Source organism: Salminus brasiliensis, chromosome 1 (assembly GCF_030463535.1).
Source record: "Salminus brasiliensis chromosome 1, fSalBra1.hap2, whole genome shotgun sequence".
Lineage (NCBI taxonomy): Eukaryota > Metazoa > Chordata > Actinopteri > Characiformes > Bryconidae > Salminus > Salminus brasiliensis.
In genome coordinates, this window is record NC_132878.1 from 18,792,877 (window position 1) to 18,820,029 (window position 27,153).

At 39.0% G+C, this 27,153-nt stretch overlaps 2 protein-coding genes across 3 annotated transcripts in view; one reads left to right on the forward strand and one right to left on the reverse strand.

The window, feature by feature from the left end:
- On the forward strand, positions 1-14,943 carry hexb (hexosaminidase B (beta polypeptide)). 2 transcript variants are annotated; one of them, XM_072674035.1, is made up of 14 exons: positions 1-309; positions 1,343-1,491; positions 2,137-2,202; positions 2,709-2,755; positions 3,440-3,550; positions 4,940-5,041; positions 6,903-7,035; positions 7,319-7,499; positions 7,804-7,890; positions 7,981-8,053; positions 11,889-12,066; positions 13,187-13,277; positions 13,969-14,073; positions 14,447-14,943. In XM_072674035.1, the coding sequence occupies exons 1-14, from the start codon at positions 56-58 to the stop codon at positions 14,508-14,510; spliced, it is 1,641 nt and encodes a 546-aa protein (XP_072530136.1). In that variant the 5' UTR covers positions 1-55; the 3' UTR covers positions 14,511-14,943. The 2 variants fall into 2 exon arrangements, with proteins under 2 accessions (XP_072530136.1, XP_072530143.1); XM_072674042.1 differs by lacking the exon at positions 11,889-12,066 and adding an exon at positions 9,072-9,246 and having other exon boundaries at positions 2-309.
- Positions 14,624-27,153, reverse strand: part of gfm2 (GTP dependent ribosome recycling factor mitochondrial 2) — a 13,826-nt gene continuing 1,296 nt past the window's right edge. Inside the window, exons 2-20 of the mRNA XM_072674019.1 lie at positions 26,695-26,776; positions 26,550-26,595; positions 25,112-25,209; positions 24,873-24,998; positions 24,675-24,763; positions 23,474-23,562; positions 23,218-23,278; positions 22,921-23,106; positions 22,352-22,432; positions 22,104-22,252; positions 21,759-21,899; positions 21,171-21,270; positions 20,415-20,604; positions 19,297-19,373; positions 18,634-18,772; positions 16,956-17,126; positions 16,291-16,406; positions 15,482-15,664; positions 14,624-15,168 (exon numbers count right to left, since the gene is read on the reverse strand). Of these exons, the coding sequence (XP_072530120.1) occupies positions 15,040-15,168; positions 15,482-15,664; positions 16,291-16,406; positions 16,956-17,126; positions 18,634-18,772; positions 19,297-19,373; positions 20,415-20,604; positions 21,171-21,270; positions 21,759-21,899; positions 22,104-22,252; positions 22,352-22,432; positions 22,921-23,106; positions 23,218-23,278; positions 23,474-23,562; positions 24,675-24,763; positions 24,873-24,998; positions 25,112-25,209; positions 26,550-26,595; positions 26,695-26,776 (2,253 nt within the window). The 3' untranslated portion in view covers positions 14,624-15,039. The remainder of the gene's footprint in view (positions 15,169-15,481; positions 15,665-16,290; positions 16,407-16,955; positions 17,127-18,633; positions 18,773-19,296; positions 19,374-20,414; positions 20,605-21,170; positions 21,271-21,758; positions 21,900-22,103; positions 22,253-22,351; positions 22,433-22,920; positions 23,107-23,217; positions 23,279-23,473; positions 23,563-24,674; positions 24,764-24,872; positions 24,999-25,111; positions 25,210-26,549; positions 26,596-26,694; positions 26,777-27,153) is intronic.

The window sequence follows — 27,153 nt, forward strand, 5'->3', positions numbered from 1 at the left end:
ACGGTCTCGCGGTTCTAACCGTCAGCTGACTGTCCGCTGCAGAACGGTAACAGCTATGGCAGCGCTGAATGTGCTCAACTTTTGGGCGCTGTTGTTAATAACTGTCTCCGTTTGTAACGGTTGGCTTTTTGAGAACTTCGGAGCGTATAGGAACCGGGAGGCGGATGAAGTGGCTCTTTGGCCGCTGCCGCAGAAGTTTCAGACCTCCGGGGCTGCGTTTCAACTGAGCGCGGCAAGCTTTCAGATCGTCCACGCTAAAAGCTCGACGGCCGGCCCGAGCTGCAGCCTCCTCCAGAACGCCTTCCGCAGGTACGGGCGGCTATAGTTGCCTTCATTCAGGCTAGATTCAAGCTTTCTTAACGCGTTAAACGAGTCCTTCCAGGCAAAGTCGAAGACTAGCAATGAGGAAGTGCTTTGTTTATCATGTGTTGGATTTTAATGCTGGTCATAAGATCCGCAGCTCTCTCACCAGGTTCGTTTGTTGTGGTCCTGTAATCAGTTAGTTAACCTAGCTGGCACTAGCTAGCTAATGTGTGCAGTATTTCCTCAGATCTACTGAATAGACACCTAGTTAGCACTAGCTAATGAATCAGCTGAGGGAAACAGTGGCAAAAATATCTTCCAGTGTGAAGAAGAAGAAACCCTGAGAACCAAAAGCTGAAGCCCCCCTTCTCTAGTGCAGATGATGGCTAGTGTAATTAGTGGTGCTTATAAGGAACTAGGGTGACAATGTCTGCAACACCAACATAGCCATTCAGCTTAGCTAGCTACTATACAAAACCCCACAAATGATCGTACACATGTCTTCTGAGTTGTTAAAAGTAGTGTTGGTGATGGTAAAATAGTGTTTCTTTGGGTACTACTTTGCCTAACATCACCCTCCATGTAGCCCACCACCATGAAGCCACAACTTTCATTTAAAAGTGCTGCAAAACAGTGTTTCAGAGATTAGGCAGCCGACTTGTTTGCTTTTTTTTGAGCTGGTAAGTACATCTAGATCTAAGCCGTTTCACCTCAAACCGCTGAATATGTTTACTGACATATTGACCATTTAATTCTGCAGAAAATCTGGAATATTGATGGTCTACTGTCTGTGTTAGGCAAAGAGGATGTTAAAAATGAGTATCATGAGTATGTAGTTCAGTTTAAGAGCTAATAAAAGGAAGTTCATGTAAGGGTTAGCAGTCACCTTCATTCCGAATCATGACAGGAGTTTGATCAGGTGAGGGACGAGAACAGGTTAGGCTTTCCGTCGCATCACGAGGGCGAAGGGCTAAGAGCAGTCATGTGACAGCCTGACGGGACGGTTGTTCTAAGCACCTCTTTGTCTTTTGCCACACAGATACTTCGATTACATCTTTGGAAATGTGAGGAAGCATGGAATCAACCAAAAGAAGGTGTTCGACTCTGAGCTGGCGGAGCTTCAGGTGCTCATCTCGTCCTCTGACCCAGAGTGCGACGGCTATCCCAGTCTAAAAACAGACGAGTCCTGTGAGTTCCTGCTTCCTGTGTTCTTACCTACAGTCTCAATAATCTGCTAATCGGTAGCCTAAGCCTACTGAAGAGCGGAGATTACTGTAATCCAATACGTGACATGACATCTGCTGCTGGGCTTGGATAATCTGAAGTTAAATGCTTTAACCTCCTTTAGGTTAGAAGGAGAAGGTGAAGCTGGCCTGGTTTGTCAATGAACAGGCCTTTTGTTTAGGTTTGAAATTGGAAAAAAAGGCAGTGATGCAAAGCCAGGGCTGCTGAAATCATTTTGTGTTAATTATGATGAGAAATGTGTGTTTCCAAGCAAAAAATTTTCTGTTTAGCATTTGTCAAAAAAAAGATAGGCCTAAACTCTTAAACCCATGGGCTGGTTATGCTTGTTTGGCCACCATACGTTATCCATGCTGAATAGGTTTAAGAAATGCAAAACTCTGCCTTTTGGAAGCTATATAACCTTTTATGTCTCTCTGGCTTAGACTTGCGAATGTATCATGAGCAATCAAGGGTCATTATATGGCTTAATTTATTTTGGTGTTCAGTATCCAGCACAGTTTAATTACCCAAGTCATAATTTTGAGCACAGCAAGGTTTAGTCACGAATGAAGAAGTGAAGTGTGTTTTTAAAGCCGTTTCTGTTTGTAGATCAACTGGAAGTAGACACACCCGCAGCTGTTCTTAAGGCTGCGAATGTATGGGGAGCATTGCGAGGTAAACTCAATTTTAATGCTGTTCTCTTTCTTATGATGCATCCTATTTTTTCATTGTGTTCTGTTAGAAAATGGCTTGATATAAGTATAATACAGTCTAAACAGAGCCACTGTTAAGTGTTATATAATTAGTATTTTTGTCTTTTGTGATCTTTTATTTTCTTTTATTAGTTTAAAAATACCTGCTAGCACAGCGGGTAAATAAGTAAATTTGGACCTGTTTATTAAAAAAAAAAAAAAACGTACTTGCTTTTTTTTCCATGACCTTGTTTACTGTAGCTACATATGTCCCTGTATTCTAAGTATACTCCTAAAAGAGATGATGAAGCACTTCTGCAGTACAGTGTAACTCCCGTGTGATTTCATATGACCAGCAGCTGCTATCATGTGCCATAAAGACCTTAAAAACCTTCATCTAATTGCAGTCTCACTGTTTTTGCAGTTTTACAGTGATTTAGTTACCATATTTTACTGCATATACATTCTTTATGACTTTGCTTTTCTTAGGGCTTGAGACCTTCAGTCAGCTGGTGTATGAAGATGACTATGGAGCTGTGAGTTCACCCTTGTGTTAATACGCATTGACCGTATTGATTGATTTAACAGTTTAGCGGAAAATGAAATTACCTTGATTGACCACTGACCTCAGAAGCAGTTGATCAGCCAAGACGCGTTTGCAATTTGATGTTTGTTCCTTTAGTTTACATCGGTTGAAATGACTGCCCAACCTTTAACTATGTGGCGTTTAATATTACTTTAGTGTAGAAAAACAAGTCACACCATGTTTTTACGACATCTGTTTGGCTGCACAAAATGAATGAAGATCTTGATGGGTTAAGAACGTTGTTTGTTAGCAACATTCACCTAGCATCTCCTGATTTTAAACTAAAAAGGCAAACTTTCAAGACCAAACCTGTCTTGGCTGATGAACTACATCTGGGTTGGTGACAAATCAGGTCATGGCCTAAACCCTTAAACCCAAGGGCTGGTTATGCCTGTTTGGCCACCATACATTGATCATGCTGTGGTTTAAGAAATGCAAAACTCCAAGCTATTTAACCCCATATGTCTGTCTTAGACTTGTGCATGTATTATACATTTATAAAAAAAAAATAAAAAGTTTTTATAAAAAAAAAGTCCCTTTAAGCATACCTGTTACAGTGGTGGTTGGCTGTATGTGTGTAGTAGTAACTGATTCAGACATATTATAATCTGTGATTTATGTCTTCCTGCATCAGCATAACATCAACAAGACGAGTATTACAGACTTCCCTCGGTTTGCTTATCGAGGCATCCTGCTGGACTCATCTAGACATTACCTGCCACTTAAAACTATTTTGGCCAATCTGGTAAGCATAAAGCCACGTGGTGGTACTTTTTAATGAAGTATGTAGGTAAACTGTTAAGTGTGTGAGTGAAATGAAACCAATGTTTCATCCAAATTAATGAATATGATTAATGAAATATTAATGCTTTAGAGCAATACAAAAATGGGACCTTAATAGGTTTCCTTCTCCTTTTAATATCACCATCAGCACATTGGAGTGGTAGTTACTCTCTTTCACTCATTTACTTCATTAAGGGATTCAGGAGGAGGAAGTTCTATATATATATAATTATTTTTAAATAGAGGTACTGTATCAATCTTGTGTTTTTAAAATTGCCAATGAAGCACATTCTCACTGTACCTTATGAACATATTTGGATTATTTAATTCAACGTCCCATCATTTACAAATCATTTACTCATCATTTACATTTATCATTTACTTTGTTTAGTTAACATATTGGAATAAAACACAATATGATGTACAAACAAATGACATATTGACATATTGTGCGCAAACACTATGCAATATGTAAATTTGTTCCCTGCACAGATGTGTTCACTTGTATTATATTCACTTCACAAATCAACAGAACATGTAATTTGACCAGATGTGCCCAAACATTTCCATGTTACTGTATGTTAAACCCCCATTGGATTTTTCTGACTAAATAGCTACATAGTTTCTTATTGCCAAGCAATACCTGAATATACCTCAACCTGTGCAGTTAAAAAAGCCACTGTACATTTGGATTCACTCCCACAGAACAGGCTTTTTACATGAAGTGATCCTGACCTTGTGTATTCTTCACTTCCCTCTAAGGTGGTGTCTTCTGTGTGCATTAATCTGTGTACACCCTGTATTCTGTCAACTGGAAAGACGCAGTGCGAGGAAGTGGTCTTACTTGCAAAACTGGAAAAACAATTCCACTATTTTCACAAAGTCCTCGTGACCAAGCACAAAATGCGCATCACAAGAGTTCGTTTTTTAATTCTCAAATGAGGCCGTCTGACCTGAGAGCAGTTTAAGGCTGCACACACTGAAGGATGCTGTAATAATTCACTCCCAGGTTATTTGAAAAGTTATCAAAATTGGTTATCAAATGTTATCATATATAGTCAAAATCTGTTGGTGTTTTGCCTGCTGCAGTCAGCTGTCACATAATTTCCAAATGTTCCAAAGTTCCACCCTATATAGCAATTTTAATTGGGTTATAGACATGTTCAAGTGGTTGACCCTGTATAGGACACTGATGTCTGCAGAAACGGACAAAAGTACAGACACCATTCAGGTTTCTGCTAAAGTTTCCCTTTGACTGTCAAAGATAATTTAAGTGTTTTTTTTTGGGGGTTTTTTTTTTTGGTAATTGTTGTTCTCTGTCTAACCACACTTTTTCATGCTGTCTCTATAGGAAGCCATGGCAATGAACAAGTTCAATGTTTTCCACTGGCACATTGTGGATGATCAATCCTTCCCCTTCCTAAGTCGTACTTTCCCTGACCTTAGTCAGAGGGTGAGCTATCTTTAGAGACTATTCCTAGACACTTCTGTTCTTATTTCTGTTTAAGACTATGTGCATTTAAAAAGCTTTTTCTTTCTTTTTTTTTTTTTACACTGAGAGTTTGTGCCTTGTGTTAATGGGCAAACTGCATTCTTATATTGTGTGAGCATATCTGTAGATTCAAAAGAACGGCATGTTGTAATGGCATTCTGGTTTTAATTACCAAAACATTACATATGACTAGAGCTGGGCAATATAATGATATTTTATCTTATTGTGATAAATTTTGTTATGATAATATGCTTTTCTAAGCATATTGAGGATACTGTTAGTGCTTGATAAACACTGTTCAGCTGTTGGTTTCATTATTAACAGTGTAATTAGATGAAGTGCTGTAGATGTTGAATAGAATTATGTTATCCATATATATTTATTCAATATATGTTATTCGCCCAGCATGTGACTCATTAGTCATCATTACATAACAATTACATAATTACTAATTATGGGATGTTTTTCTTTTAAGTCTCCACCCCTGCCCCTCTTCCCCTTTGTGTTAGTTAAATAACATTCTCACTTTATTGTGTTGTGAGCTTTAATAAATGTTAGTAATTTATGAAAATCTCAGTAATACTAAACAGTGATTGTGGAGGCTTGATTAATAATCTAGAGATTGTGCTTAAATGCTTTAAAAGAGTCACATGTCAGAAGCGGTGTGGAGTGGGTAAGAATCTCTAAGCATGTTTGAGATGGTTCCTCATTGCCTGTATTCGAACTTCCCTCACAAACAGAAGTGCAGTTTATTGTGTTCTAAAATTAGCAGATTTGGATGTCTAAAATGAATTAATAATGCATTTTATTCTATTTACTAATTGTTTTTTAATGTTATAATCATGGTAATATTTAATAATTAATAATCATTTAATAATTTTACCATAACTAAAGTCATTTGCTTGATGAAATGTACTGTAGAATGGACTACAAGTAGAGAAGCCCATACGTTGTACTTTACTTCAAAGGTTAAATGTGGACAGGGTTAGCAGATTAGCTCAGTTTTAACAGCTGCTCCCTCTTGTTCTTTTCTTTTGCCTTCTTGGAAAAAGAGGGTAGGTAAAACAAATAAAACAAGGAGACACACAGACTGTAGCTGTAGTAATCACCCTTGCCCTACATTGTCTCAGGGCTAAGGCAGATAGTTGCATCTTAGTTGTATCTGTGTGCTTGTTTCATGTGCTACTGCATACTATGTCCTTGTTTTCTGTGCTGGTTCATTTCCCTCATTTACCCAAGAAAGAAAATCACAAATTACCAGTTATTTAGTTGCACTGATCTCTGAATATATATACTTGCAAACTCCCTACAATAAGACTAATCCACACAGACAGTGATGCCACCAGGGAGCTTAAAGCGAGTTATCCCCTTTTTATCCACATGACTCCAGTAAGGTGGGAATTAATTGCAAAACAGTCAGTTACTGTAATAACATTTTTTACAAATAATATATGAAAAGTGTAAGGTAGCTAGACACCAAATTTGTAATAAGTAATAAGTAGATCCAGCCCCTGTGCTAGTTTTTATTTGAGAGAATATGTATTTGAGTTCTGACAGTCATCAAAAATGCACAGCTTAACTGAAACTGAGTTTGGAAATTAAATATAAATGAAATTGTCCAATATTATTGCTTATTGTATTTATCTCGTCCTGAATATGGGTAACACAGTTGACCTTGCGTGATTGACATTCTAAATAAGACCAAAGAAGGCTAGGAAAACAACTTGCCTTCTGCAGTTTCAATCTCCTAAGAAAATGTTATAATTTTACAGGGTTCACTGCTTATAGCTTTTTCTTTCCTTTTTTTTTTTTTGTATAAAAGGGGGCCTATCACCCGTACACACACGTGTACACTCCATCTGATGTGAAGATGGTAATTGAGTTTGCTCGTATGAGAGGCATTCGCGTGATTGCCGAGTTTGACACTCCGGGACACACCCAGTCCTGGGGAAAAGGTCAGTGAAGTACCCTTGATTAGAAATGTGTACTTGTGTTTGTTCCATGTAATGGGGCTACTAATTTTTTTTTTTTTAATTTTCTTTTTGGTTCATTGGGCCACATAGTGCATTTACTTTTGTTCTGAATAAGTGCTTCGCTTTTCTGTAGTGAAAATGCAGTGTATTGTTACCTGGGCAATCGTTCCCATCATAAGCTATTGAAAACATTTTTCTAGGAACATTTTTATTTATTTTTTTCCCACCAGTACAATACTTGTATGTATCTTCTCTCTTCATGTAGGTCAGGCAGATCTGCTGACCCCGTGCTTCTCTGGCAGCAGTCCTACAGGGACCTACGGCCCAGTAAACCCCATCCTGAACTCCACCTATGACTTCATGACCCGCTTCTTTAAAGAGGTCAGCACTGTATTTCCAGATGCCTATATCCACCTGGGAGGAGACGAGGTGGACTTCTCCTGTTGGTGAGAGAGAGACTTCAGTTAGCACTTTTCCCACTTGCATTGTATCTTACCATTGTAAAATAGGCTACTGTAACAGAAAAGCAAATGGTCAATATTCACACAAAAGAAACACTTTTGAAAACATGCAAGAAACCATGTATGATTGGATACCGGATCTGATGTCTTCGTTTTGATACAACCCAAGCCGATATAACTGACTGTTTAGCTGAGTTGTAAAATTGCCTGTAATCCAGATTAAAAACTGCTTTTTAACCATCACGTCTTTTTTTTTTTTTTTTTTTTTTTTTTTTTTAATCTTTTCCAGGAAGTCAAACCCTGACATTCAGAAGTTTATGGTGCAGCAGGGCTTTGGCCAGGACTACAGAAAACTTGAATCCTATTATATTCAACGGTAAAAAAAAATATATTAAATTAAAAGTAATTTCTATGTAAAATAAGAGAGAAAGAATGTAGTAAATAAATGTCTTGTTTCTGAATACAGACTCCTTGACATTGTGAGTGCCACCAACAAAGGCTACATTGTCTGGCAGGAAGTATTTGACAATGGAGTGAAGGTAGGAGATGGCTTTTTTGTCTTGTTAAAACTGCAGTCTGACTTTTTTTGAGCTTATAGGCGAAGACGCAAGAAGACAGATATACCCAGTGTTTATCTTTTGTCTATGGTCATTCCAAGCAACATTGTCACACATCTATTTAGATTAGCTACAATTGGAAGAAAATACAGTGGTGAGCAAATTACTTGATGCTTAGGAACTCTTTGCCTCCCTGAGTGGGGAATAAAACTCCAGTCTATGAGGAGAGCAGTGGAGTTGACCATTACACTGTATAGTTTGTCTTTTCTTTTAGAACGTACAATGTAATGTCACATGTACATCTTAAGGTTAAGGTTCTTAAGGTTTTTTGGGTGACAATCATCATTGCATGCAAAGAAAAGGAAAAGTTGCGATTTGCTATTTTACTTTCTTACTTTACTTATTTATTTCGGAGCTATAAAAAAAAAAGAAGATATATAGATCAGTTGATGTAACTGGGGGAGGAAAGGAAGTAGTTTGTTTAAACAATTGGCAAAACCCAGCAGTTCCCCTTGTCTGCATTAGTCTAGTATTGCATGTTACATGCTGTGGGAAATGCAGAACATCCTTTTATGGGAACAAATCTATTTCTGTCTGTATTTATTTGAGGAAAAGAAAGTAATCAGACTACTTTAGTTACTCTATTATTATGATTTTTTATTATTATTATTATTATCAATGTGTCCAGTGAGCTTCACAAATGCAGTTTGTGACATTACTTTGTACAAGACGGACTTCAGACAATGTAACGTGGAATGACCAGTCTTAAACTGTGTTTTTGTGATGCTATTTTCATGTTCACTGATTTATCACACCTAAGCTTGTATTGGGACTAATAACACCCAACTTTTGGAAATATTAATTGACCGCCATTGTGCATGCTGCTTTGCCAAACCTCCACAACGCTTGCCGTGATCTACGCTTGTGCGAACAACAAATGGAGCTTTCTGTCAGACTGGGCATAGAAGCAATAAGCCAATAAGTTGTGTGCCTATTGCAGCTGAAGGGTGACACGGTCGTGGAAGTGTGGATGAACAACAATGTGGATGCTGAGCTTCAGAACGTCACAGGGTCTGGTTTCACCACCATTCTCTCCGCCCCCTGGTACCTGGACTACATTAGCTATGGACAGGACTGGCAGAAGTACTACAAGGTTGAGCCGCTCAGTTTTCAGGGTTAGTGTGCTCAATAAACCTTCTCTGTTTGGCCCATTTGTAGAATCGTACATGGTTACTGTTACACTGGCACAAATTCATTCATGTATTTTAACCCTTAGAAGTCTTAGTTGTCACAGGTGATGCGGGGTTCATGGTGTAATTCCATATTGACTACTTTATACAGTTTGTACAGTAGCTCATCAGTTCAGTTTGAGGCAACGGTTCTAAAAGTTTAGTCAAAACCATAACATTTTAAATCTGATGAAATTACTGTGACTCATAGTCTTGTGTAAAGAAAAGGTAGGTCACTTATAATTGTGGGGGGACTAATATAAGGCGCATATGTAATTACATTTAAATAATATAACACTTGACTTCTAAGGGTTAATTGTGATTGGCTAGCAACTGAAAATAGTTAGATGGGTATAGATTAGCAAAGTCCTCTAATGGGACCTTTTGTTCCCTCCCTGCTTAGTCTGCTAGAATTGGCTTTTGGGAATTAAGTTGATTGTTTTTTTTGTAGTACTGCTTGTGGGTAGGTAAGATTTCTCTTAAGTTTTGTGCAGTATGAAATTCAGCCTATGCTTCACTCCCAGGCTTCCATTTTAAAACACACTCGGGCATAGGGACATTGGTGAGCTGAGACGCAGTTTTCATGGTGCGTTTTTTTTTTTTTTTTTTTTTTTTTTTTTTTAAACCGTTTGCTCATAGACTTATCAGGTTTGGAGTGATTTTGCTTCAGGTGATGGTCTTGATGACTTTCTGACATCAGCCTTAGGGGTTATTTATTAGCTGTTTGTTAGTGGATGGTCTTTGGATTTAATTTCTAGCTAATTAGAACCTAGGTCCTAGAAACTTTGTTCAGTCGACTTCCTGCCTCATGTTTTGTGTAGAGACATTGTGACTGTTCTCTTTATTTGGAAGACTTGTCTCCTCATACCTGCCTCCTCGTTTCATCCTTCAGTAATTTATTAAATATTTTTTTGGATGGAGTCTATATTTGTTACACCCCCTTGTATGACATCAGCATTTGTTCACACAAGATGTGGGAAATAATTAGTTATTTGTCACTTTTTGGATGGATTTGAGCCTCTCCAGCTCACTATTTTCAGGCATTAATATTTAGTAAGTTGACTTTGTTGCACTGTTGATAACATTTTGCTTTATTATGGGTCAAACTTCTGAGCTTCCATTGCACTTTAGACAAAGTGTTACATTGTAAAGAGAAGAACAGAGCCTACCAAACTAGTTTCTAAGCAGGTTGATCCTGGATATTGTACCCAAGTTGTTTTTGACTTGGTACTTCTGTACCGCTCTGCTGTATGGATTTAGGTTGCTCAGCCCACCTCTGACTGCACATCTGCCACTAACGCTTGCCGCATATGATAATCTCTCCGCTTAGTTTTAGAGCTTTGTGGAGTGCATTCAGGATCTATAGTCCTGTTCACATTTGGCATTAACATTCATCTTGAGTGATCCAAGGTACAATACTTCAGTCTTCACAGGTGGTCAGGGGCACGTGACCACATTTGTAGTATGAATGCTATCCTTGATTGCTCCTCATCAGTAATATCACGGCCATCGAATGTGAATTTTGCCAGACACCAGTTCATTAATAAATGCCCAAGGCACAGCCTGTTCCTACTGATCTGCACTTCTGGTGTGGGGTCTAGGTTGTGAACACAGATATGGGTGCAGCTGCTTTTCCCTTTTATTTATAAGTTGGGCTCTGAAGACCTTGTGATCAAAGAATTGTGAAATGACCCCTACTAGAACATGAGCAGAGATTTGCAGGGCAAATGCAGTGGCAGAGTGATGTTAAAGTGTAAGAAATTTCACTACAAGTGGTCACTGGAGATCTTTCAAAATGCCAAGGGTTAATCTGGTGCGTCTTGAGTGCCTTTTGTAATCGGATCACCAAAAACGCAAGTTAATGCCAGGTCTGATCAGAGTTTAAGACTGTTACACTTGGGGCACATTCACATTGAGTCAAAGCATATCTTCTGTAAACAGTATGCATGTAGACTGTTTAGGGATGCCCAGATGTGGCAATCGTGGGCTGATGCAGATATGTGATTTTATGTCTGTATCTGTATTACTGACTCAAAACTGAAAAAATATTGATCTGGATTAGCATTAAAGAGAAATACAACTATCTGATTGCGGTTAAATAAAACAAATCAAATCGGTCAAATCTAAATATTGATCTGATTCCTGCTGATACAGATATTCCAATACTTTTCAACCTTAATGCTGTACACTGATATACTAATATTTAATAATGTACCACTATATTTACCAACATATGCCCATAGAAAGTAATTCTTTCTTCGTCTGGGATTGTCTTAATCTGTCATGATTTCTATTGATTGTTTGCCGTCAGTGCTAATTTAACTGCCATGTCCGATAACACGCATAGACTCAAATAACCCCTGGTTTTAACACAGTGTTACTGGACTGAACTAACTCTGACTAAATTACTTTAGCATTTAGCATGTGAATGTGCCCTGTACATCTGACCCCACATTAATCAGTTTGGTGAACTCAGAGAAGCGCTGCCCCCCCCCCCCCCCCCCCCCCCCCCCCCCCCCCCCAATGAACAAGGTGCATGCTTATTTGCAAATGTGGCATTGTGATTGTGTGTATGTATCTGTGTGTAGCTGAAAGCAGACACACAGCTCCATGTGTGGAAGGAGAAACCACAGTACCAGGATGAAATGGCACGGATAACTGCAGCTGGGTTCCACACCCTCCTCTCCACTCCCTGGTACCTAAATCGCATCAGCTACGGCCAAGACTGGCAGGGCGTTTACAAGGCTGACCCTCAGAACTTCAATGGTGTGTGAGAGGGCACAATAGAAGAGAAAGTCATGGATTGGTTCAGGCGTTCAGTGGCATGCAAAAGTTTGGCCACCCATATTCAAAATGTTTGTGATCGTGAATAGCTGAGTAAAGATGGCCTCCAAATAGGGCTGAGCAGTACATCAACCTCTTAAATGGCGTAATCTTCCGTTAGTGCTTAATATTTTCCCATGTGTGCGTACTTATGTAATGTCCCCATACTACACACATTTTGACCAGGGGTGACTGAACGTTTGCGTGCTACTGAAGGTGGCACTGTATGTTTGTTCTGCAGTATAGAGGATGGGAATTTAATATAGTATAATTTAACAACAATAGTGATGCCCACAGTAAGTCCATCACCAGTATGTCTATTACACTAAATAACTTGCATGCATCATAATTCCAGACAGCCTGTAAACACTTGAATATTGTTAAGAATTTGATTTGTCACATCACTCGATAATTACATAAAATTTGATTGCTTGTCCATTTTGAAACTCCACTCCCCCTCTTTGGGGCAGTCCTTTATTGTGTTTTGGGTTATTTATCTTTTTTTTTTTTTTGGTGAATGTGGTTCTAAAAGTTTGGGAATGGTTTTAGAATTGAACACTGAAGTCTTAGCCCACTGATTCTTCAGAGTGTAGTACGTGTTTGTTTTTTTTTTTGTTTTTTTTTTTAAATTGTGGTCTTTGTATAAAGTTAAGTTAAAGTTGTATGTTTTGACTTACTTTTGTTAAGCTTGTTCATCTGGGTTGGAGCCATAAAATCTGTCTGAAAGGACTGACTGTTAGGTGATGGGTGTGTTGCTTATACATTATTTGAAGCAAAGGAATGTGTTTCCTAATCAGTTCTGTAAACTGTGACTTTGCACTGGCCTACATGATCTTAATAGTTGTGGTTTTGAGTTCTGTCAGCTGAGCCTTATCCACAGGTCATTGTTGGTGTGGACTCCTGTTGAGTGAAGCAATGCCTTTTAGTGACCCTTATAGTACAATATAGTACAGTGTTAGAAAAAAACAATCATAAAACAGCTATGTAAAAATGTAAAAAAAAAAAAAAAAAAAAAAAGTGACACCTGTTTCTTTTCTCTTCCCCACCCTTTTTGACCCTTTAGGCACAACAGAGCAGAAGAAGCTGGTGATCGGTGGAGAGGCTTGTCTCTGGGGGGAGTATGTGGATGCAACCAACCTCACTCCCCGACTGTGGTATGAATCCAAATCCCACTTCAAATGCAGGCAGGGTTCAGTGTGAACCTGCTGCTAGGTTATAAGTATTGGACGTTAGTAGTTAACCATAGTTAACTTTATGCAACACTACTTGAAGGTTTGGTTCCTTGGTTTTGTACAGGAGTTAATAGGCTAATATTGTTATAATAATATTATAAGCTAATATATGTTATATCTACTTCTTTGCATTATGCAAATTACTTGCCTAATCTCAATCACAAAACCCATGAATCAATCTCAGTCTTAAGTAATTTAGACTCATTCTGTACTTTTTGTTCACACTTATGATTTATAAAAATCCCTTTAGGATTAGTCCTTTAATATAGCACGTTTCAGACCCTAATCTTTCACAAAACAAGTACATCTATCCTCCTCAAACCCTCTCAAAAAGTGCACCGTATCCCCTGTAGAAAGTGATGCACTGTGACTTTACTGGGGTTCACAGGTATCCTGGAGAACCTAAAAATTAATATACAATGTTTCTTGTTGTGGAAACATCTGGAAAATTGCTAAAAATGTCCTGGAAGTATTAGTGAGATTCTGTTTTCAGATTGCATATAACCTTTAATCAATATCACAGTTATTATAATATTTTATCTAAACAATTAATCAAGTTATAATCTATATAAACTGCTCAGTTTAAAGAAAGAGTGCGATGTACGTTTCACAGGCCACGGGCAAGCGCAGTAGGTGAGCGGCTATGGAGTGATGAGAATGTGAAGGACCTGGGCAGCGCCTACAATCGTCTGATCAAACACCGCTGCCGAATGGTCAGGTAAGTCACACACCTTGGTCATAATGACCTAAAGTGCATTTCGGAATGATTTTATTAGTTGTTGGTAAACTTGGTGTAATTATCTGGTAAATCACCTGGGGTTGCCACGCAGCTAATTGCGCTGTAACATGTTCTTGCAGTGTTAAGTACACTGTCACATTTATGTAAAGTCCTGTAAAATTACTCTACTGTCAGTCTTTTTTTTGGGGGGGGGGGTACCCCTTCATACTAGCTATTAGCTAAGTTTGTTTATTTTTTTTGTTTTTTTTTAAGCATAATTTTTTTCACTAATATCTTAATTATGATGAAACACATCATAATGTGTATTAACTAAAATGCATTTAACTTTTCCTTTTTCTTTCTTTATTTTCAGGAGAGGCATACCTGCAGAACCTTTATATCTGGGCTTTTGTCCTCATGAGTACGATGGCCTGTGAGCTCAAATCAGGACCAGTGGAATTATTACTTAAACAAATGCTGATACACAGGAGTCCATTTCTAGGATTATTATGCACTGAGAATTTTGATGAATTTTGACAACAAAACAATGTCTGACAAATGCACTTTTTGGTATGAATTTTATTTTTTAAATATGTATATGAGGGACTACCTCATAGGTAAATTTTTAGTAAATTTAACCCCATGGATTTGTTTACGTACTGTGCAGGACATGGCTGGTTTTTCTTATTTTGACATGCTGTATCCATTCCACACAAACACGCCTCAGTATTTCATCACTCAGGTTCTAGAAGAGACCCCTGACAGTCGTATCAGTAATCTACAGGGACACGTATTTCTTGATCTGTTTGTTTTTATGTGTAACTGGACGTTGCTGTGATTTAGAAATGAATAAACAAAAGGGAAACTACAGATGGGGGGAGAAATTACTTTTTCCTTTTTCAAACATTTAATATTAACATCTTCCCAAGAGCAAACTGTTCAAGTGCAAAGTAAAAGAAAATGACCTCAGGACAGTCCAGCCATCTTGTTGAGCAGAGTTTTCTGGGCTTGGGGGTTCATGGGTTCATAGCTAGCCAGCTCCAGAGAGAAGGTCGCGTTCCCTGAGGTCAATGTGCGCAGAACCGTTGAATAGCCCTGGAGAGACAAGTATTAGTCACCATTTCTGTTCAGTGTTAGAAAATTGTTTATCAATTAAAATTCTGCCAAGCAAGTGTTTTGCTCAGGCTGCAGAACACTGGGAATAGCTGAACATGAGACCACCTCACCCCAAACAAGAATCCACAGACATGAGCTGAGCTAAACTAGCAGGATTCATGAAGTGCTTGTAAACTGTAATGGTCACACTGTAAGACACACAGTGTCACTGCTGCAAAGCAACAAATGTTACTTGAGAACCATGCAGTGCTCCAAGCAAAATGTACAGAAGTATCAAGATTGGTCCACTCACCATCATTTCTGCAAGAGGAACAGTGGCTAGAAGCACCTTGTTGTCATGGCGAGACTGGACATCACAGACAGATCCTCTGCGCTGGGCGAGGTCACCAAGAACAGGGCTCAGATACTCCTCCTCAACAGTCACCTCCAGTGCCATCACAGGCTCTAAAACTTGTCCACCTGCTTGCTGCAGAGCCTACACATACATGCACATAGTCAGTTCTCATCTGTCTCAAAAATCCAGAATAAACTACATGGGAAATACAAGAGACATAAAAGATATCGTTATATAATGCTAAATGGAGCATTTATTGCTTTGGTACCCCATTAGAAACGTGTTCTACCTCTCTATGATGCTAATGCATGTAGAGGTCATCACAGTTTACACATTACTGAAAAGTTAACGTATTGGTAGATGCACTTTATGTCCAAATGTTTGTGGACACCCCTTGCAATAAATGCATTCAGTTACTGTAAGTTGCTGACACAGATGTGCAAATGCACACACAAAGCTTGTCTACTCCCTGTAGAGAAGTACTGCCAATAGAATAGGACTCTCTGGAGCAGGAAAACATGAACCTACAGGCATCATGTGTGAAGCCAGATGAAACTGAATGCGAAGGTGTCCCAATACTTTTGTCCATATAGTATTCATACATTGAACAATATTACACATCGGCCCACACTTTCCATATTGGTTCATTTCACATGTATTTTATTTTAACCCTTACTTAGCAGGATTGTATTTCAGTTAAAATGTCATAGCTGGCTTCAAATGCTAGACTTCAACTTTGAGACTTACACTCATGTATGACACAGTACCTTAAGCATGCACCGGGAGACCGCAGCGGATACCATGGCAAGCGAGGTACCTGGCTCCACACACACACTGTGGATGACTGTGTTCACACCCTGCACGGGGTAACCCAGCACAGGACCTGCACAGCAGAGACAACACTTCTCACACAGGATCTACAGATACATTCAGACAGCTGAAATGGACAACAGGCCTTTGTTGGACTTCAGTTAGGAAAACCAGAATGTGTTTAGGCAGAAAGCTCACAGGTTCTTTAATCTCTGCTACAGCTCTGACCCACAGTAGTCTGTCTAATCACTCTTACAAATCACAACAACCTTGAGTTTGACATGGTTGCCTAATCACTATTCCTTACATTACACATTCAGAAGCTACACTGCACACTAATAGAGAATTTGTGATCCAGGTCAAAGGTTTCGTACAGTCCAAGGAACAGTTTGGCAAGAAAATCTAATGAATAAGATTCATCAATTACCCCAGATGTAGATAATCAATCAAGACCCCCCACCCTCAATGCAGACCCCCCTGAATGAATTTAAAGGCTAGGTTTGTAAAGTTCCTATTGGAGAGCATTCTTATTTTCCATTTATGCTTTCCCAGTCATTTTCAAACACCACTACAAAATCTCTACAGTGCATGGGTCCCATCGTCACAAATGGCAATACCTTACCCTGGAGGTAGGAACTTTGAATGCCAGTATCCACTGCTTCTCTGACCTCTGCAGATAGATGGGCTTCCACTTCCTCCTCATAAGTGACAGTGGCAGACTCTGCTGAAGGGCTCACGGTTAGCTTCACTGTCACGATATGCCTCTTTTCCCCTAGCGTGCGATCCAGGGTGTCTGGGACAAACACAAATACAGTAGACTTTCTTAACACATTATTCATTATTGTGCACTGTATCAAATCCAACGCTGTACTTAGTGCATTTTACACATTTCTTCCCATCGCTGCTCCACATTTAACCTACTGAGATACACAATATGGGCACTGGGTATAGTACTGGGACACCTGCTCTTTCATTATTTCATTGAATCAAGGGTATTAACCTTTTCACACGTACACAAGTCAGGATGGTGGATGATCACCATCCCACCTCGTCCTAAACTCCCCAAAAAAGTACTGGACCAGCATCATCATTCCAGAGAACACCTAGAGGTTCCACAGCTCCACAGCTCAATGCTTTGGGGGGGGGGGGCTTTATACCCCTCTAGCCCATGCCTGGCATTAGGAAGCATGGTGCCAATAGGTTCATGTTTATGACTCCACAGAATCCTATATTCTATTGGCAGTATTTCTCTACAGGGACTAGGCAAGCTGTGTGTGAGCATTTGCCATCAGTGTCAGCAATGGGTGCAACTTAAAGTAGCTGAAGGAATTCATTAGAAGAGTCCACAAACCTTTGGACATATAATGTAGCATGGTTTCAGGGTTTATTAGCTTAACTTATATGGCAACCATAAAACAATACAATATCATAAACCACTGAAGTGTTTTCTTGGAAGAGAGTTCTGGATTCCAAGTGGAATTCTTAATGTATGTGTCTGTGGTTTGACACATCTAGAGCAGTTAGAGAAAGGACTAAACGTTGTTTACAGAAAGTCAAATGGAAATGATGGACGTGTTGGTGTGCTTTCTGCACGGGAAAGTAAAGTCAGATCTCACACGTTAAATAAATGACTGCAACTGGTTAGTTTAAAGTGGTGGTAGATGAGTATATCTGTAACTTTTACTGTCATGGCAGTAGTTATATAGCATGTATGTAAAAAAATGATGATGCCTTTAAAACCATCTGGGATTGTAAGACTTTTGGGACCCTGTTCTTTTTACCAGTGCTTTACCATTTATATTTAGCCTCTAATCAGGGTGTTCCTGGATGATGCTGATGAGAAACAACCACTCTGCCCTTTAACTGGATTTAGGTCAGATCTCTAATCAGGTCACTCCTAGGCATGTGCCTTGCAGTTTATGACCATTGCTGTAACAGTGTTTACACTGCGTTGCTTTGTATATTTGTATATACACAACAACCCATTTTTGCTTATTTATTTTTACTCCCTTTGCTGGATATTATATATATATTAGTGGAAAATCCAGCAAATGCACATACCCAATACTGCCAACAGAATACAACTAGAACACAATTTAACCATAAACCTAATGGCACCATGTCTAATGCCAGGCATGTCCTAGAGGTGTATAAAGGCTCTAGTTACAGCCTCTAGTTTTGTTACAACAACAAAAAAAATACATATCCATAATTAATGGACCCCTATAGGCACTCCATCTTCTAGTGCTATTAGACCTTATGACCCTTATGAGGTGCTTTTCTTTGGTCACTAGTCTTACCTGAAGTGGTTGTTGACTTGAAAATGGTCTCTCTGTAGGCCACCTGCAAGGGTCCCAGGTGGGTTTCAATGTTGTACTCTCTCCTAATGCGATCGTGCAGAATCTCAATATGAAGTTCTCCCATTCCACACAGGACTGTCTATGTAGAGGACACATGAAAGAGAGGGGAAAAGAAAACTGATCAAATATGCAGTAAAAATTGGTCATATGATTTTCTGAATAACAACTGACCCTGTGACCATTTCAGCAGGTGTACATACATTCTAGGTGCACACTGTGGGTTTACAAGTACTGACTGTACCTTATCTGTTGCCACACAGTTCATTATACCTCTTCTACCCAATCCATCTACAGAGAAGGATCAGCACAGGATGACCAGTTACTGTTTGGGTGCTATTTGGGGACTATTCCCAAGTCAGCAGTGACACCGAGGTGTGTACAAACTCCAGCAACACCACACCAATGCAACATACTACGTCAGTGAAAGTGCTGTGAATGACCCACCACCCTAAAGATATCTGCTTAATGGTAGTCTATGGTCTGATGGATGGGAAGGGTAAAAAAAAAGGTTCCAGCAGCAACAATATGTTGAGTAGCCTAACAAGTCACATGTAACCTCAGAGACATTTCACGCAGGATCTCGCAAAGAATGGATTTTATCACCTGCCCAGTGTCAGGGTCTGTCCTGACTTTCAGACTGGGGTCTTCCCTCTGCAGGCAGTTCAAAGCATGATCCAGATCTGCCAACAGCAGCAGAGTGAGAAACAGTGAGAAATACGTCAACAGTTTCAATTGTTAAGCAGTTCTAAAATAGAATACATCTATAGGCTGTCTGCGTAGCTTCTGATATAGGGCAGGGGATGTCATGGCTTTATAATGTAAGCTGTAAAAATTGATAACTTATACGATCATAAATCATTATAGACTGGATACGCAGTGCATCAGACATCCAATATAGTTAATGTTTTCTGACCTAGTGTCAGCAGTTCTGTCAACAAATCTATTCACAAATGTAGGCCATGACAATAAAAGCCACAGCTACACTCATCCAGCACCACTTTAAACTAACCAGTGGCAGTAATGAGCAGTAACCTATTATTATTATTTTTATTAAATGAAAATCTGGCTCTGTTTATGACTGTAGTCTGAAAAATCATGATGCAGAACTGAATTATTATGATCCACATTGTAAAGTGCCACACATAAGCATGAGTTAAAGTCTTAAGTAGTAGCTTACAGTTTTCCCTGATGGTAATATATTTATATATGTATAGCTTCTAAATAGCTGTAAAATTATCTATTGTGTACATTTCTAAACCAAGAAATCAGGTAAAATCAAGAAATCAAACACCCCAAAAACTCAGTAAACTCGGTACATGTGACCTTTCGGTAGTTTAAGTACTTTTGAAGATTTCTGAGTATAGCTTGAAAGCCAGATATGCCCTCACCCAAGATTGTTGCAAGGTAGATATCACCAAAATTATTTGTGTAGTTTTCCTCCCTTTTCTTTTTTTCTTTTTTTTTAGTTTTACTGATCAAGTTGCAGGTTTGAGGACTTGTTATTATCATTGCTACTACTTCATGTACATGCTTACACTGCCCTCCATTGATTGCTGCAGGTAACGTTGACAAGAAACAAAGACCATTGTAGCACTGTGGCATCCAGAGAATTTAGGTAAACACAGTCAGAGCTTTACTGACCTTTATTTTTTTAACTTCCATACTGTTCTCCAGTTCATGCAAATGATATTTATGTCATTTTAATGATTGTAAATGATTACCTGCTTGTTTGGACATGGTGGGTGGCTCTATAGAGCAGAAGAATACGGGCTCAGGTACCTCCACCCCGGCCAGCACCAGACTGCTGCTCTGTCGAACTGACCCTTTTTTCTCTTCAGCCCCTTTCTGAGCCCGCTGTGCTGCAGCCACTGCTGAGGCTTTGGATGAGACAATGGTGTCGCCTGTCACAGTCTGAGTGGGTAAAACATCAAGGCAAATGAAGTAACATGGAAGGAACATCTGTATTGATATTTAAACAACAGTGACTAATATAATATTCCTCTGGCTGTACTTTCAAAAGCCTGTGGTTACCAAGGCACTCCAGACTGGCCTGCTAGTTTTAAGGTACTCAATTTTGGAGTATTTACTAGGGTTAAAAATCTCTTTCCTTACAATGATTCAATTAGATTATAGACTATAGAACTGTGGTTACAAATCCTGGTCCTGTAATGTCTTCTCTGCTCTAAAACAAAGCTTGTTACTCAGCAGAACAAATCATTTAAATGTTTTTTGGCTTATTTGTATACTTGACAATAGTCAGATAATTAAATTGTAGTCTTAAATAGGCTTATGGTTCATTAATGAGAATTAATGAATTAATTCTAACTTTGCAAATAATGTCTTCAGTGTTAGCTTTTATATATGTTAGCACTGGAGGCTTGGGTGGGAAGGTTCAGATTGTATCAGAGGAGATTTGCTCATTTACTGAAAGCTTCAGAAAAGTGAGAAAAGAGTGTCCAAAAAGAAAACATCAGTACCTGTTTGAGTCCCACAGTGAGGGCGATGTTTCCTGCAGACAGTGAAGGGATTTCAACATGCTGGTCTGCAAACGGCAGGAGTAGACGACTTATTCTCTCTCTGTAGCACAAATGAAATGTGCCACTCAATACAGCCTTCAATCCAAATGTATACATGTGTTGGGTCATCAGAGTCCACAATTACATTTACCAAAATTGACCAACAAACTGCAGTAATAATGTAAAATTGCTCAAATGTTCTACTGTCAATAATAAGTAAAACTATGAATTATTTTGAGATCTAGATATCTTTTTGGAAATTAGCACATGGATGGAGAAAATAGGGGCAAGTATTGCTATGCAGTTTAGAGCATGCAGTTTGCATGACATTAAGGGGTTCCACTCATAAAAAAGTGCACTATATAGAACCATTTTTTGAAGGTTCTTTATAGAACCATCAATCACTTTTTTTACCAATCTGAAGAACCCATTAACCCTGCAAAGAACCATTTTGTCTTTTAAGAACACTTCATTAACCCTTTGGTGTACAACGTTGAGTATATAAGCCGATGCTCAGAATCTTTTAGTGATGTGTGCCATTATACTTACTTTTCGTTTCTGTTGATGTTATATACTGCTGATTGGGGTTTTAAAGTGCCAGAGTAGATCCTAAGAAACACCAGAGGACCCCTCTGCTTGTCATGGACCACTTTAAATGCCAGTGCACACAAGTCATCATTATACCAGCGCCTAAACACACAAATACAGACAGATTAAAAGGCAAATATCAGGGTCACGTCACACTGAATTGAACACAAACATTATAGTAATTATTATGGACATATGGGGGGGGGGGGGATTTGACATTTGATATATCTGGCTGAATGTATGCAGTTGACAAAGGCCAACTCATGTTTCGAGGGAACTAAGGAAAGAAGGAAAAGCAAAACATACGCCCGGTCGTGGCTCCTCTCATTGGGCGCAGGGAGATATTCTGTGATGGCATCCAGCAGTGGCTGGACCCCTTTATTCTTCAAAGAGCTGCCGCACAACACAGGCACTCCTTTACGAGCCAGCGTCACTCTCCTGATGGCCTCTCGCAACTGAGAACACAGGCATGCATTTTCATTACATTACATTTACTTAAAAATAAAGAATAAAAATAATAAAACACACATGCTGAACATGGAAGCAAGGCCTACCTTCTCGGCAGGCATGGTGTCGAAATTGTCGCCATATTCTCCAATAAGGAGCTCCGCAAACTCGTCATCCAGATCGGCTACCTGTAAAGAACATGCATAACCCTTTTAAAATATCTTAACTTCTGTTTATATGCTGTTCTGAGACCAACAATTTGAGACCATTATTTTTCCCCAGTCATGTGAAAGACCACATTGGGGAGTCTCTGGGGGAGCAGCCATGCTACACTACAACGATAGCATTCAACTTATAACAGACGCTCAATGATGGTCTGAAAGCCAAGAGTCAGCTTGGCGTCTCAGGGCTCTTAAAGTCCCCTAAAACCAAGATGAATAATGCTTTGTATGATAGGAAAATACAGTGTTATGGTAAAGTTCTAGAAAAGTTTGGAAAAGAAACAAGATAAATCCCTACTTATATGGTCATGTCTGTCATGAGTGTATGTGGCTAGAATATGCAATGTAGGTGGCTTTTTCAAGAGTGGTTCATTGTGGCCAACAATGACAGTAACGTGGTACTAACTAAGCAATGCAACCTTTTAAATAATGGCTAGTTTTTGACTGTGCTGTACCTGTTCTATAAGTGCTCCTCTGGCCTGTCTGACCTCTTCCAGTAATTCCGGATCGTCTGTGAGTTCAAGGGCTCGGCCCTCAAAAACACGTCCATCCTCTGCCCAGGACTTCCCCTGCCACGTCATTCGCTGCTTGGTGAGTAAGTCCACCAATCCTATGAAGCCTTTTCCAGAGCCAATGGGAATCTGTAAAGAAAAAAACAACGAAAAACAGTTACGATTAAAATGAATTAATACATTGTTTATCATGGTCTAGAATGAGGTTTAATAGAGCACTGTAAACAAGAACAAGTTTACCTGTAGAAGAACAGGGTTGGCCTTCAGTTTTGTCTTGATGCTTTCTACAGAGTAACTCAGGCTGTCGGAGGACATTAATAGCACAAAATCTTATTTAAAAAAAAAAAGTTTCACTAAATGATGTTTTGACAGAACAATAAATGAAGGGTGTTCTCTGACTTTTGAATGTGTCTAACTAGTGTATGTGATATGTCCACACATTTGATGACATTAACATCAATGTGTCTGCCTATAGAGGGCAGTGTGTGTGCGTTACCTGGCACCCGGTTTATCCATCTTGTTTAGGAAGCACACACATGGTATTTTGTGTTTGTCTGCCTGCCGCCACACTGTTAAGGTTTGCGCCTGCAATTCAATTAAGAAAGACAAGGTGAATCTCAAAAAATGGAAAAGGAAACATAATATTGTCGAGTTAACATCATTGTCTCAAACCACTGGGGTGTGATGATGTAATCAAAAATCAAGATTTACCTTTACATTTAAGGCATTTAGCAGACGCTCTTATCCAGAGTGACTTACAAAAGTGCTTTGCTATTTACTTAAGAATAACCTCAGCTAGTTTGAATAGAGCAAAATTCAAAGATACCTCTAAGTTAAGACACTACTAAACACAAGTCAATAGGGTGAACACTCTGCTATTCGCCCAAGATTTCTTGCTTGGACCCCCCCCCCCCCCCCCTTCAGTTATTGAGTGTAACTTTTACACCACTGTCAAAGAAAAAAAATGCATTTTAAGCTCCCTGTTTACAACTGCACACGTGCATTTCCTTACAAGCTGAAAGATACAGAATTAGCATCTGAAACGAAAGAAGCACGTGGACTGATGTGACAGAGCTGTTATTTCAAGGTAAAATTGCTACATAATGTTGCTTTACATGACATGACACTGTTCTAAAATATGATCAGGGAACTAACAAATGCAAGAGTCTTCAATTCTGATTATTCAAACTTAAGTTCCTAAATAATGAAGATTTTTCCAAATTGCCCAGTACCTATCCGTAGATTCTTAGTAGGAATGTCCTGATTTCAGCTGCTGCCTGCCAGAGTAAGGAACTTGAAAACTACCCTAAAAGCATTTGTGACGTTTAATTCCACCCTAAATGATGCAGCAGTTACACTGTGTACATTTCAACAGCAGAACTTTACTGTTGTACCACTTAAGGTGGAACAAAAAGTTAGAGAAAGAGAACAACTTCAGCCTTGTTTTGGATGCTGTTTTGGGTCAGTTAAAATAAAGCCCTTTTTCTAGTGTTAATTAACCGCATGTATTATCCAAGATGTGGAAGTGTATTATTTACAGAAACACAAAGATCAGATCGGATCATTAATTTTTGTAGCAGATAAGGTGTAAAAGCGTGCGGATAGAGGGTAATAAACCTCTAAGCATCCCTTGCTCTTAGTAGTCACTATATGTAATTGTACACTGGAAATACACAGAAATCACGTCATTGGCCAACCTCCACTCCTGCTGAAGCATCAAACACAGCAACAGCTCCATCTAGCACACGCAGAGCTCTCTCAACTTCCAGAGTGAAATCCACATGTCCTGAAAGACAACAGAATTGACTCAAGGCGTATATGCCTGTAAGGGCAAAACCCAAACACACAGACAGGCAGGGAACCATTTAAGCCTGTATAAGTGTGAGCAGACATACCTGGTGTGTCTATGAGGTTAATCCTGTGCTCCTTCCAGTCGAAGGTGACTGCAGCTGATTGGATTGTAATTCCCCGTTCTCTCTCCTGAGCCATGTAGTCTGTTACAGTGTCCCCATCATCCACGTCTACACAACAGAACAATTCACCTCAGTGACTTTAGCATTAATGAAGACCGGTTAAATGATTGAGGCTGACATTTAAACTGTGCCACCCCCCCCAACAAAAAAAAAAAACTCACCTCCGAGGGCACGGGTATACCCAGAGTAATACAGCATCCTCTCTGTGGTGGTGGTCTTCCCAGCATCTATGTGGGCCATGATACCAATGTTCCGGATTCTAAAAAAATATATAACAGATCCAATTGCTTTGCTTATTATTGTAGGTAGATATGACGGAAATTGCGTGCACCACAATATAGCTTTTTGCCCGAAGGTCATACTTGCTTTTTGTATACATTATGTCTCTGGGAAAGCCCTTGAGCTGAATAGTCTTGGCCTAATTTTTTTCAAAAGCTTTTATTATTATTATTATTATTATTATTATTATTATTAATACTAAAATCCACCACTCTGGTAGGGAGGGTGTTTAATGTGATGATCCCTTAACTCTTTAACAATAGCTACGTTTCCATTTAAAATATGTTTTTTTTTTCAAATGCTTCCAAAAGTTTGCTGATGTAGGCTATGGAAATTGACATTTTCTGTAATATTTAATGAATGTCAACAAAACGTTTTTTTGTTTTTGTTTTTGTTCAACCTTAATGGATAAACGTTTTTTCAATTCCAGAAAGGTTGCTAATGCCTGCACTGGAAACAGGAAATATAGTACTGTGTGTCAGATTTGCCTCATATGAAAAAAGTTCACCACCATTGCAAGTTTATCATAGCACATAATGTGTACAGGCGTGCATTTGAAAACACTGAAAACAAGCCCAACAGGAACAGTGAACTGAGGAAGAGACGAGAACCTCCAGTCAGACCTATGGCCTCTGCCTTAGTCCTCAGAAAAAAGCATATTGGTTGTTATCTATGTTGGAATGATGAGTTAGAAAGCAGCACTTCTAATACAGCGTTATAGGGTGGAGAAACCGGATCTGTTTGATAGTGAAAAAAAAAAAATAATAATAATAAAATAAAATGTAATTATTAATTTAATATTTTATAAAATAATTTATTTTACAAATATAAAATTAGAAATAATTATCAGAAAGTCCTGATCAGTAGATTATGAGGACACAAAGAAAGCTGATACAGAATACAGAATTTACGGCATACATAAAAATAGGGCTGGAAACATGTCATACACAACTTTTTATATTGATAAACCACAACCTATGCGGGACATAACGTCAGCATAACTTCAACATCATTGCTTCGTCGGTTCAATGGAAACAAGCTTGATTTTTTTTTTTTTTGTATTTTCATGTTATCATTGTATTTTGCACAGGAAACAAACAGAAACGTAGCTACTTGTCTTTGTGCCAAAAGAGGCTGTTGGGAAACTCAGCCCATAAACTACTCTATGTAGTATAAGAGTGCCTCAGGTTAAGGGCCAAGAACCAGAACATTAAAACCCGTAAAGCCACAGAGACATTACTAACTGTCCTTAGCTACACCTTCTACATTAGATTTTTATTAAAAGTCTCTTGAACAATAATGCAAGAACTGGTGTCTTACTTTGAGATGTCTGGGTTGACCACAGCTCGAGGTGATTTAACATCATCTGCAGAGAGATTGAATACGGTATGCCTCAATTACCATCATGACAGACTTTAAGAACAAAATCATGATTTTCAGACATTTCCTGACAGTCAGGTCTCACCTTTAAGGAAGCTGTAGCTCCTTCGCCACTGTGATCTCCACCCGCAGGCATGTGAAGGACAGCTTCTACAACGCTGTACACACTACAAACACACAAGCACAATGTTGTGGTAGAGCTGGTCGAAACAGATACAATTCAATATCACTATACTCTCTAAAAACTTACTATTTTATTGGCCTTTTATTGCCCTATTCCTCATGTATGTCTTAACACATAAAGTCCTGTTCAAGGTCAAAGTCACTTCACTACAACAATGCTCAATTTTCTATACAGGTGTTGCTTTGATCAGCCTAGATGTCATCCTGCCAGTGATAACATTGCCGATGTCCCCAATATTGGCATACGTTTAAACAGTGTATGAACATTAAAAACTGTATTACCAATCTGTCTCTTTTTTGCCATATTTTATGTACTACAAGGTCAAAGATCAAAAGCAGGGTGCCGAGTGAGGCTTTATTA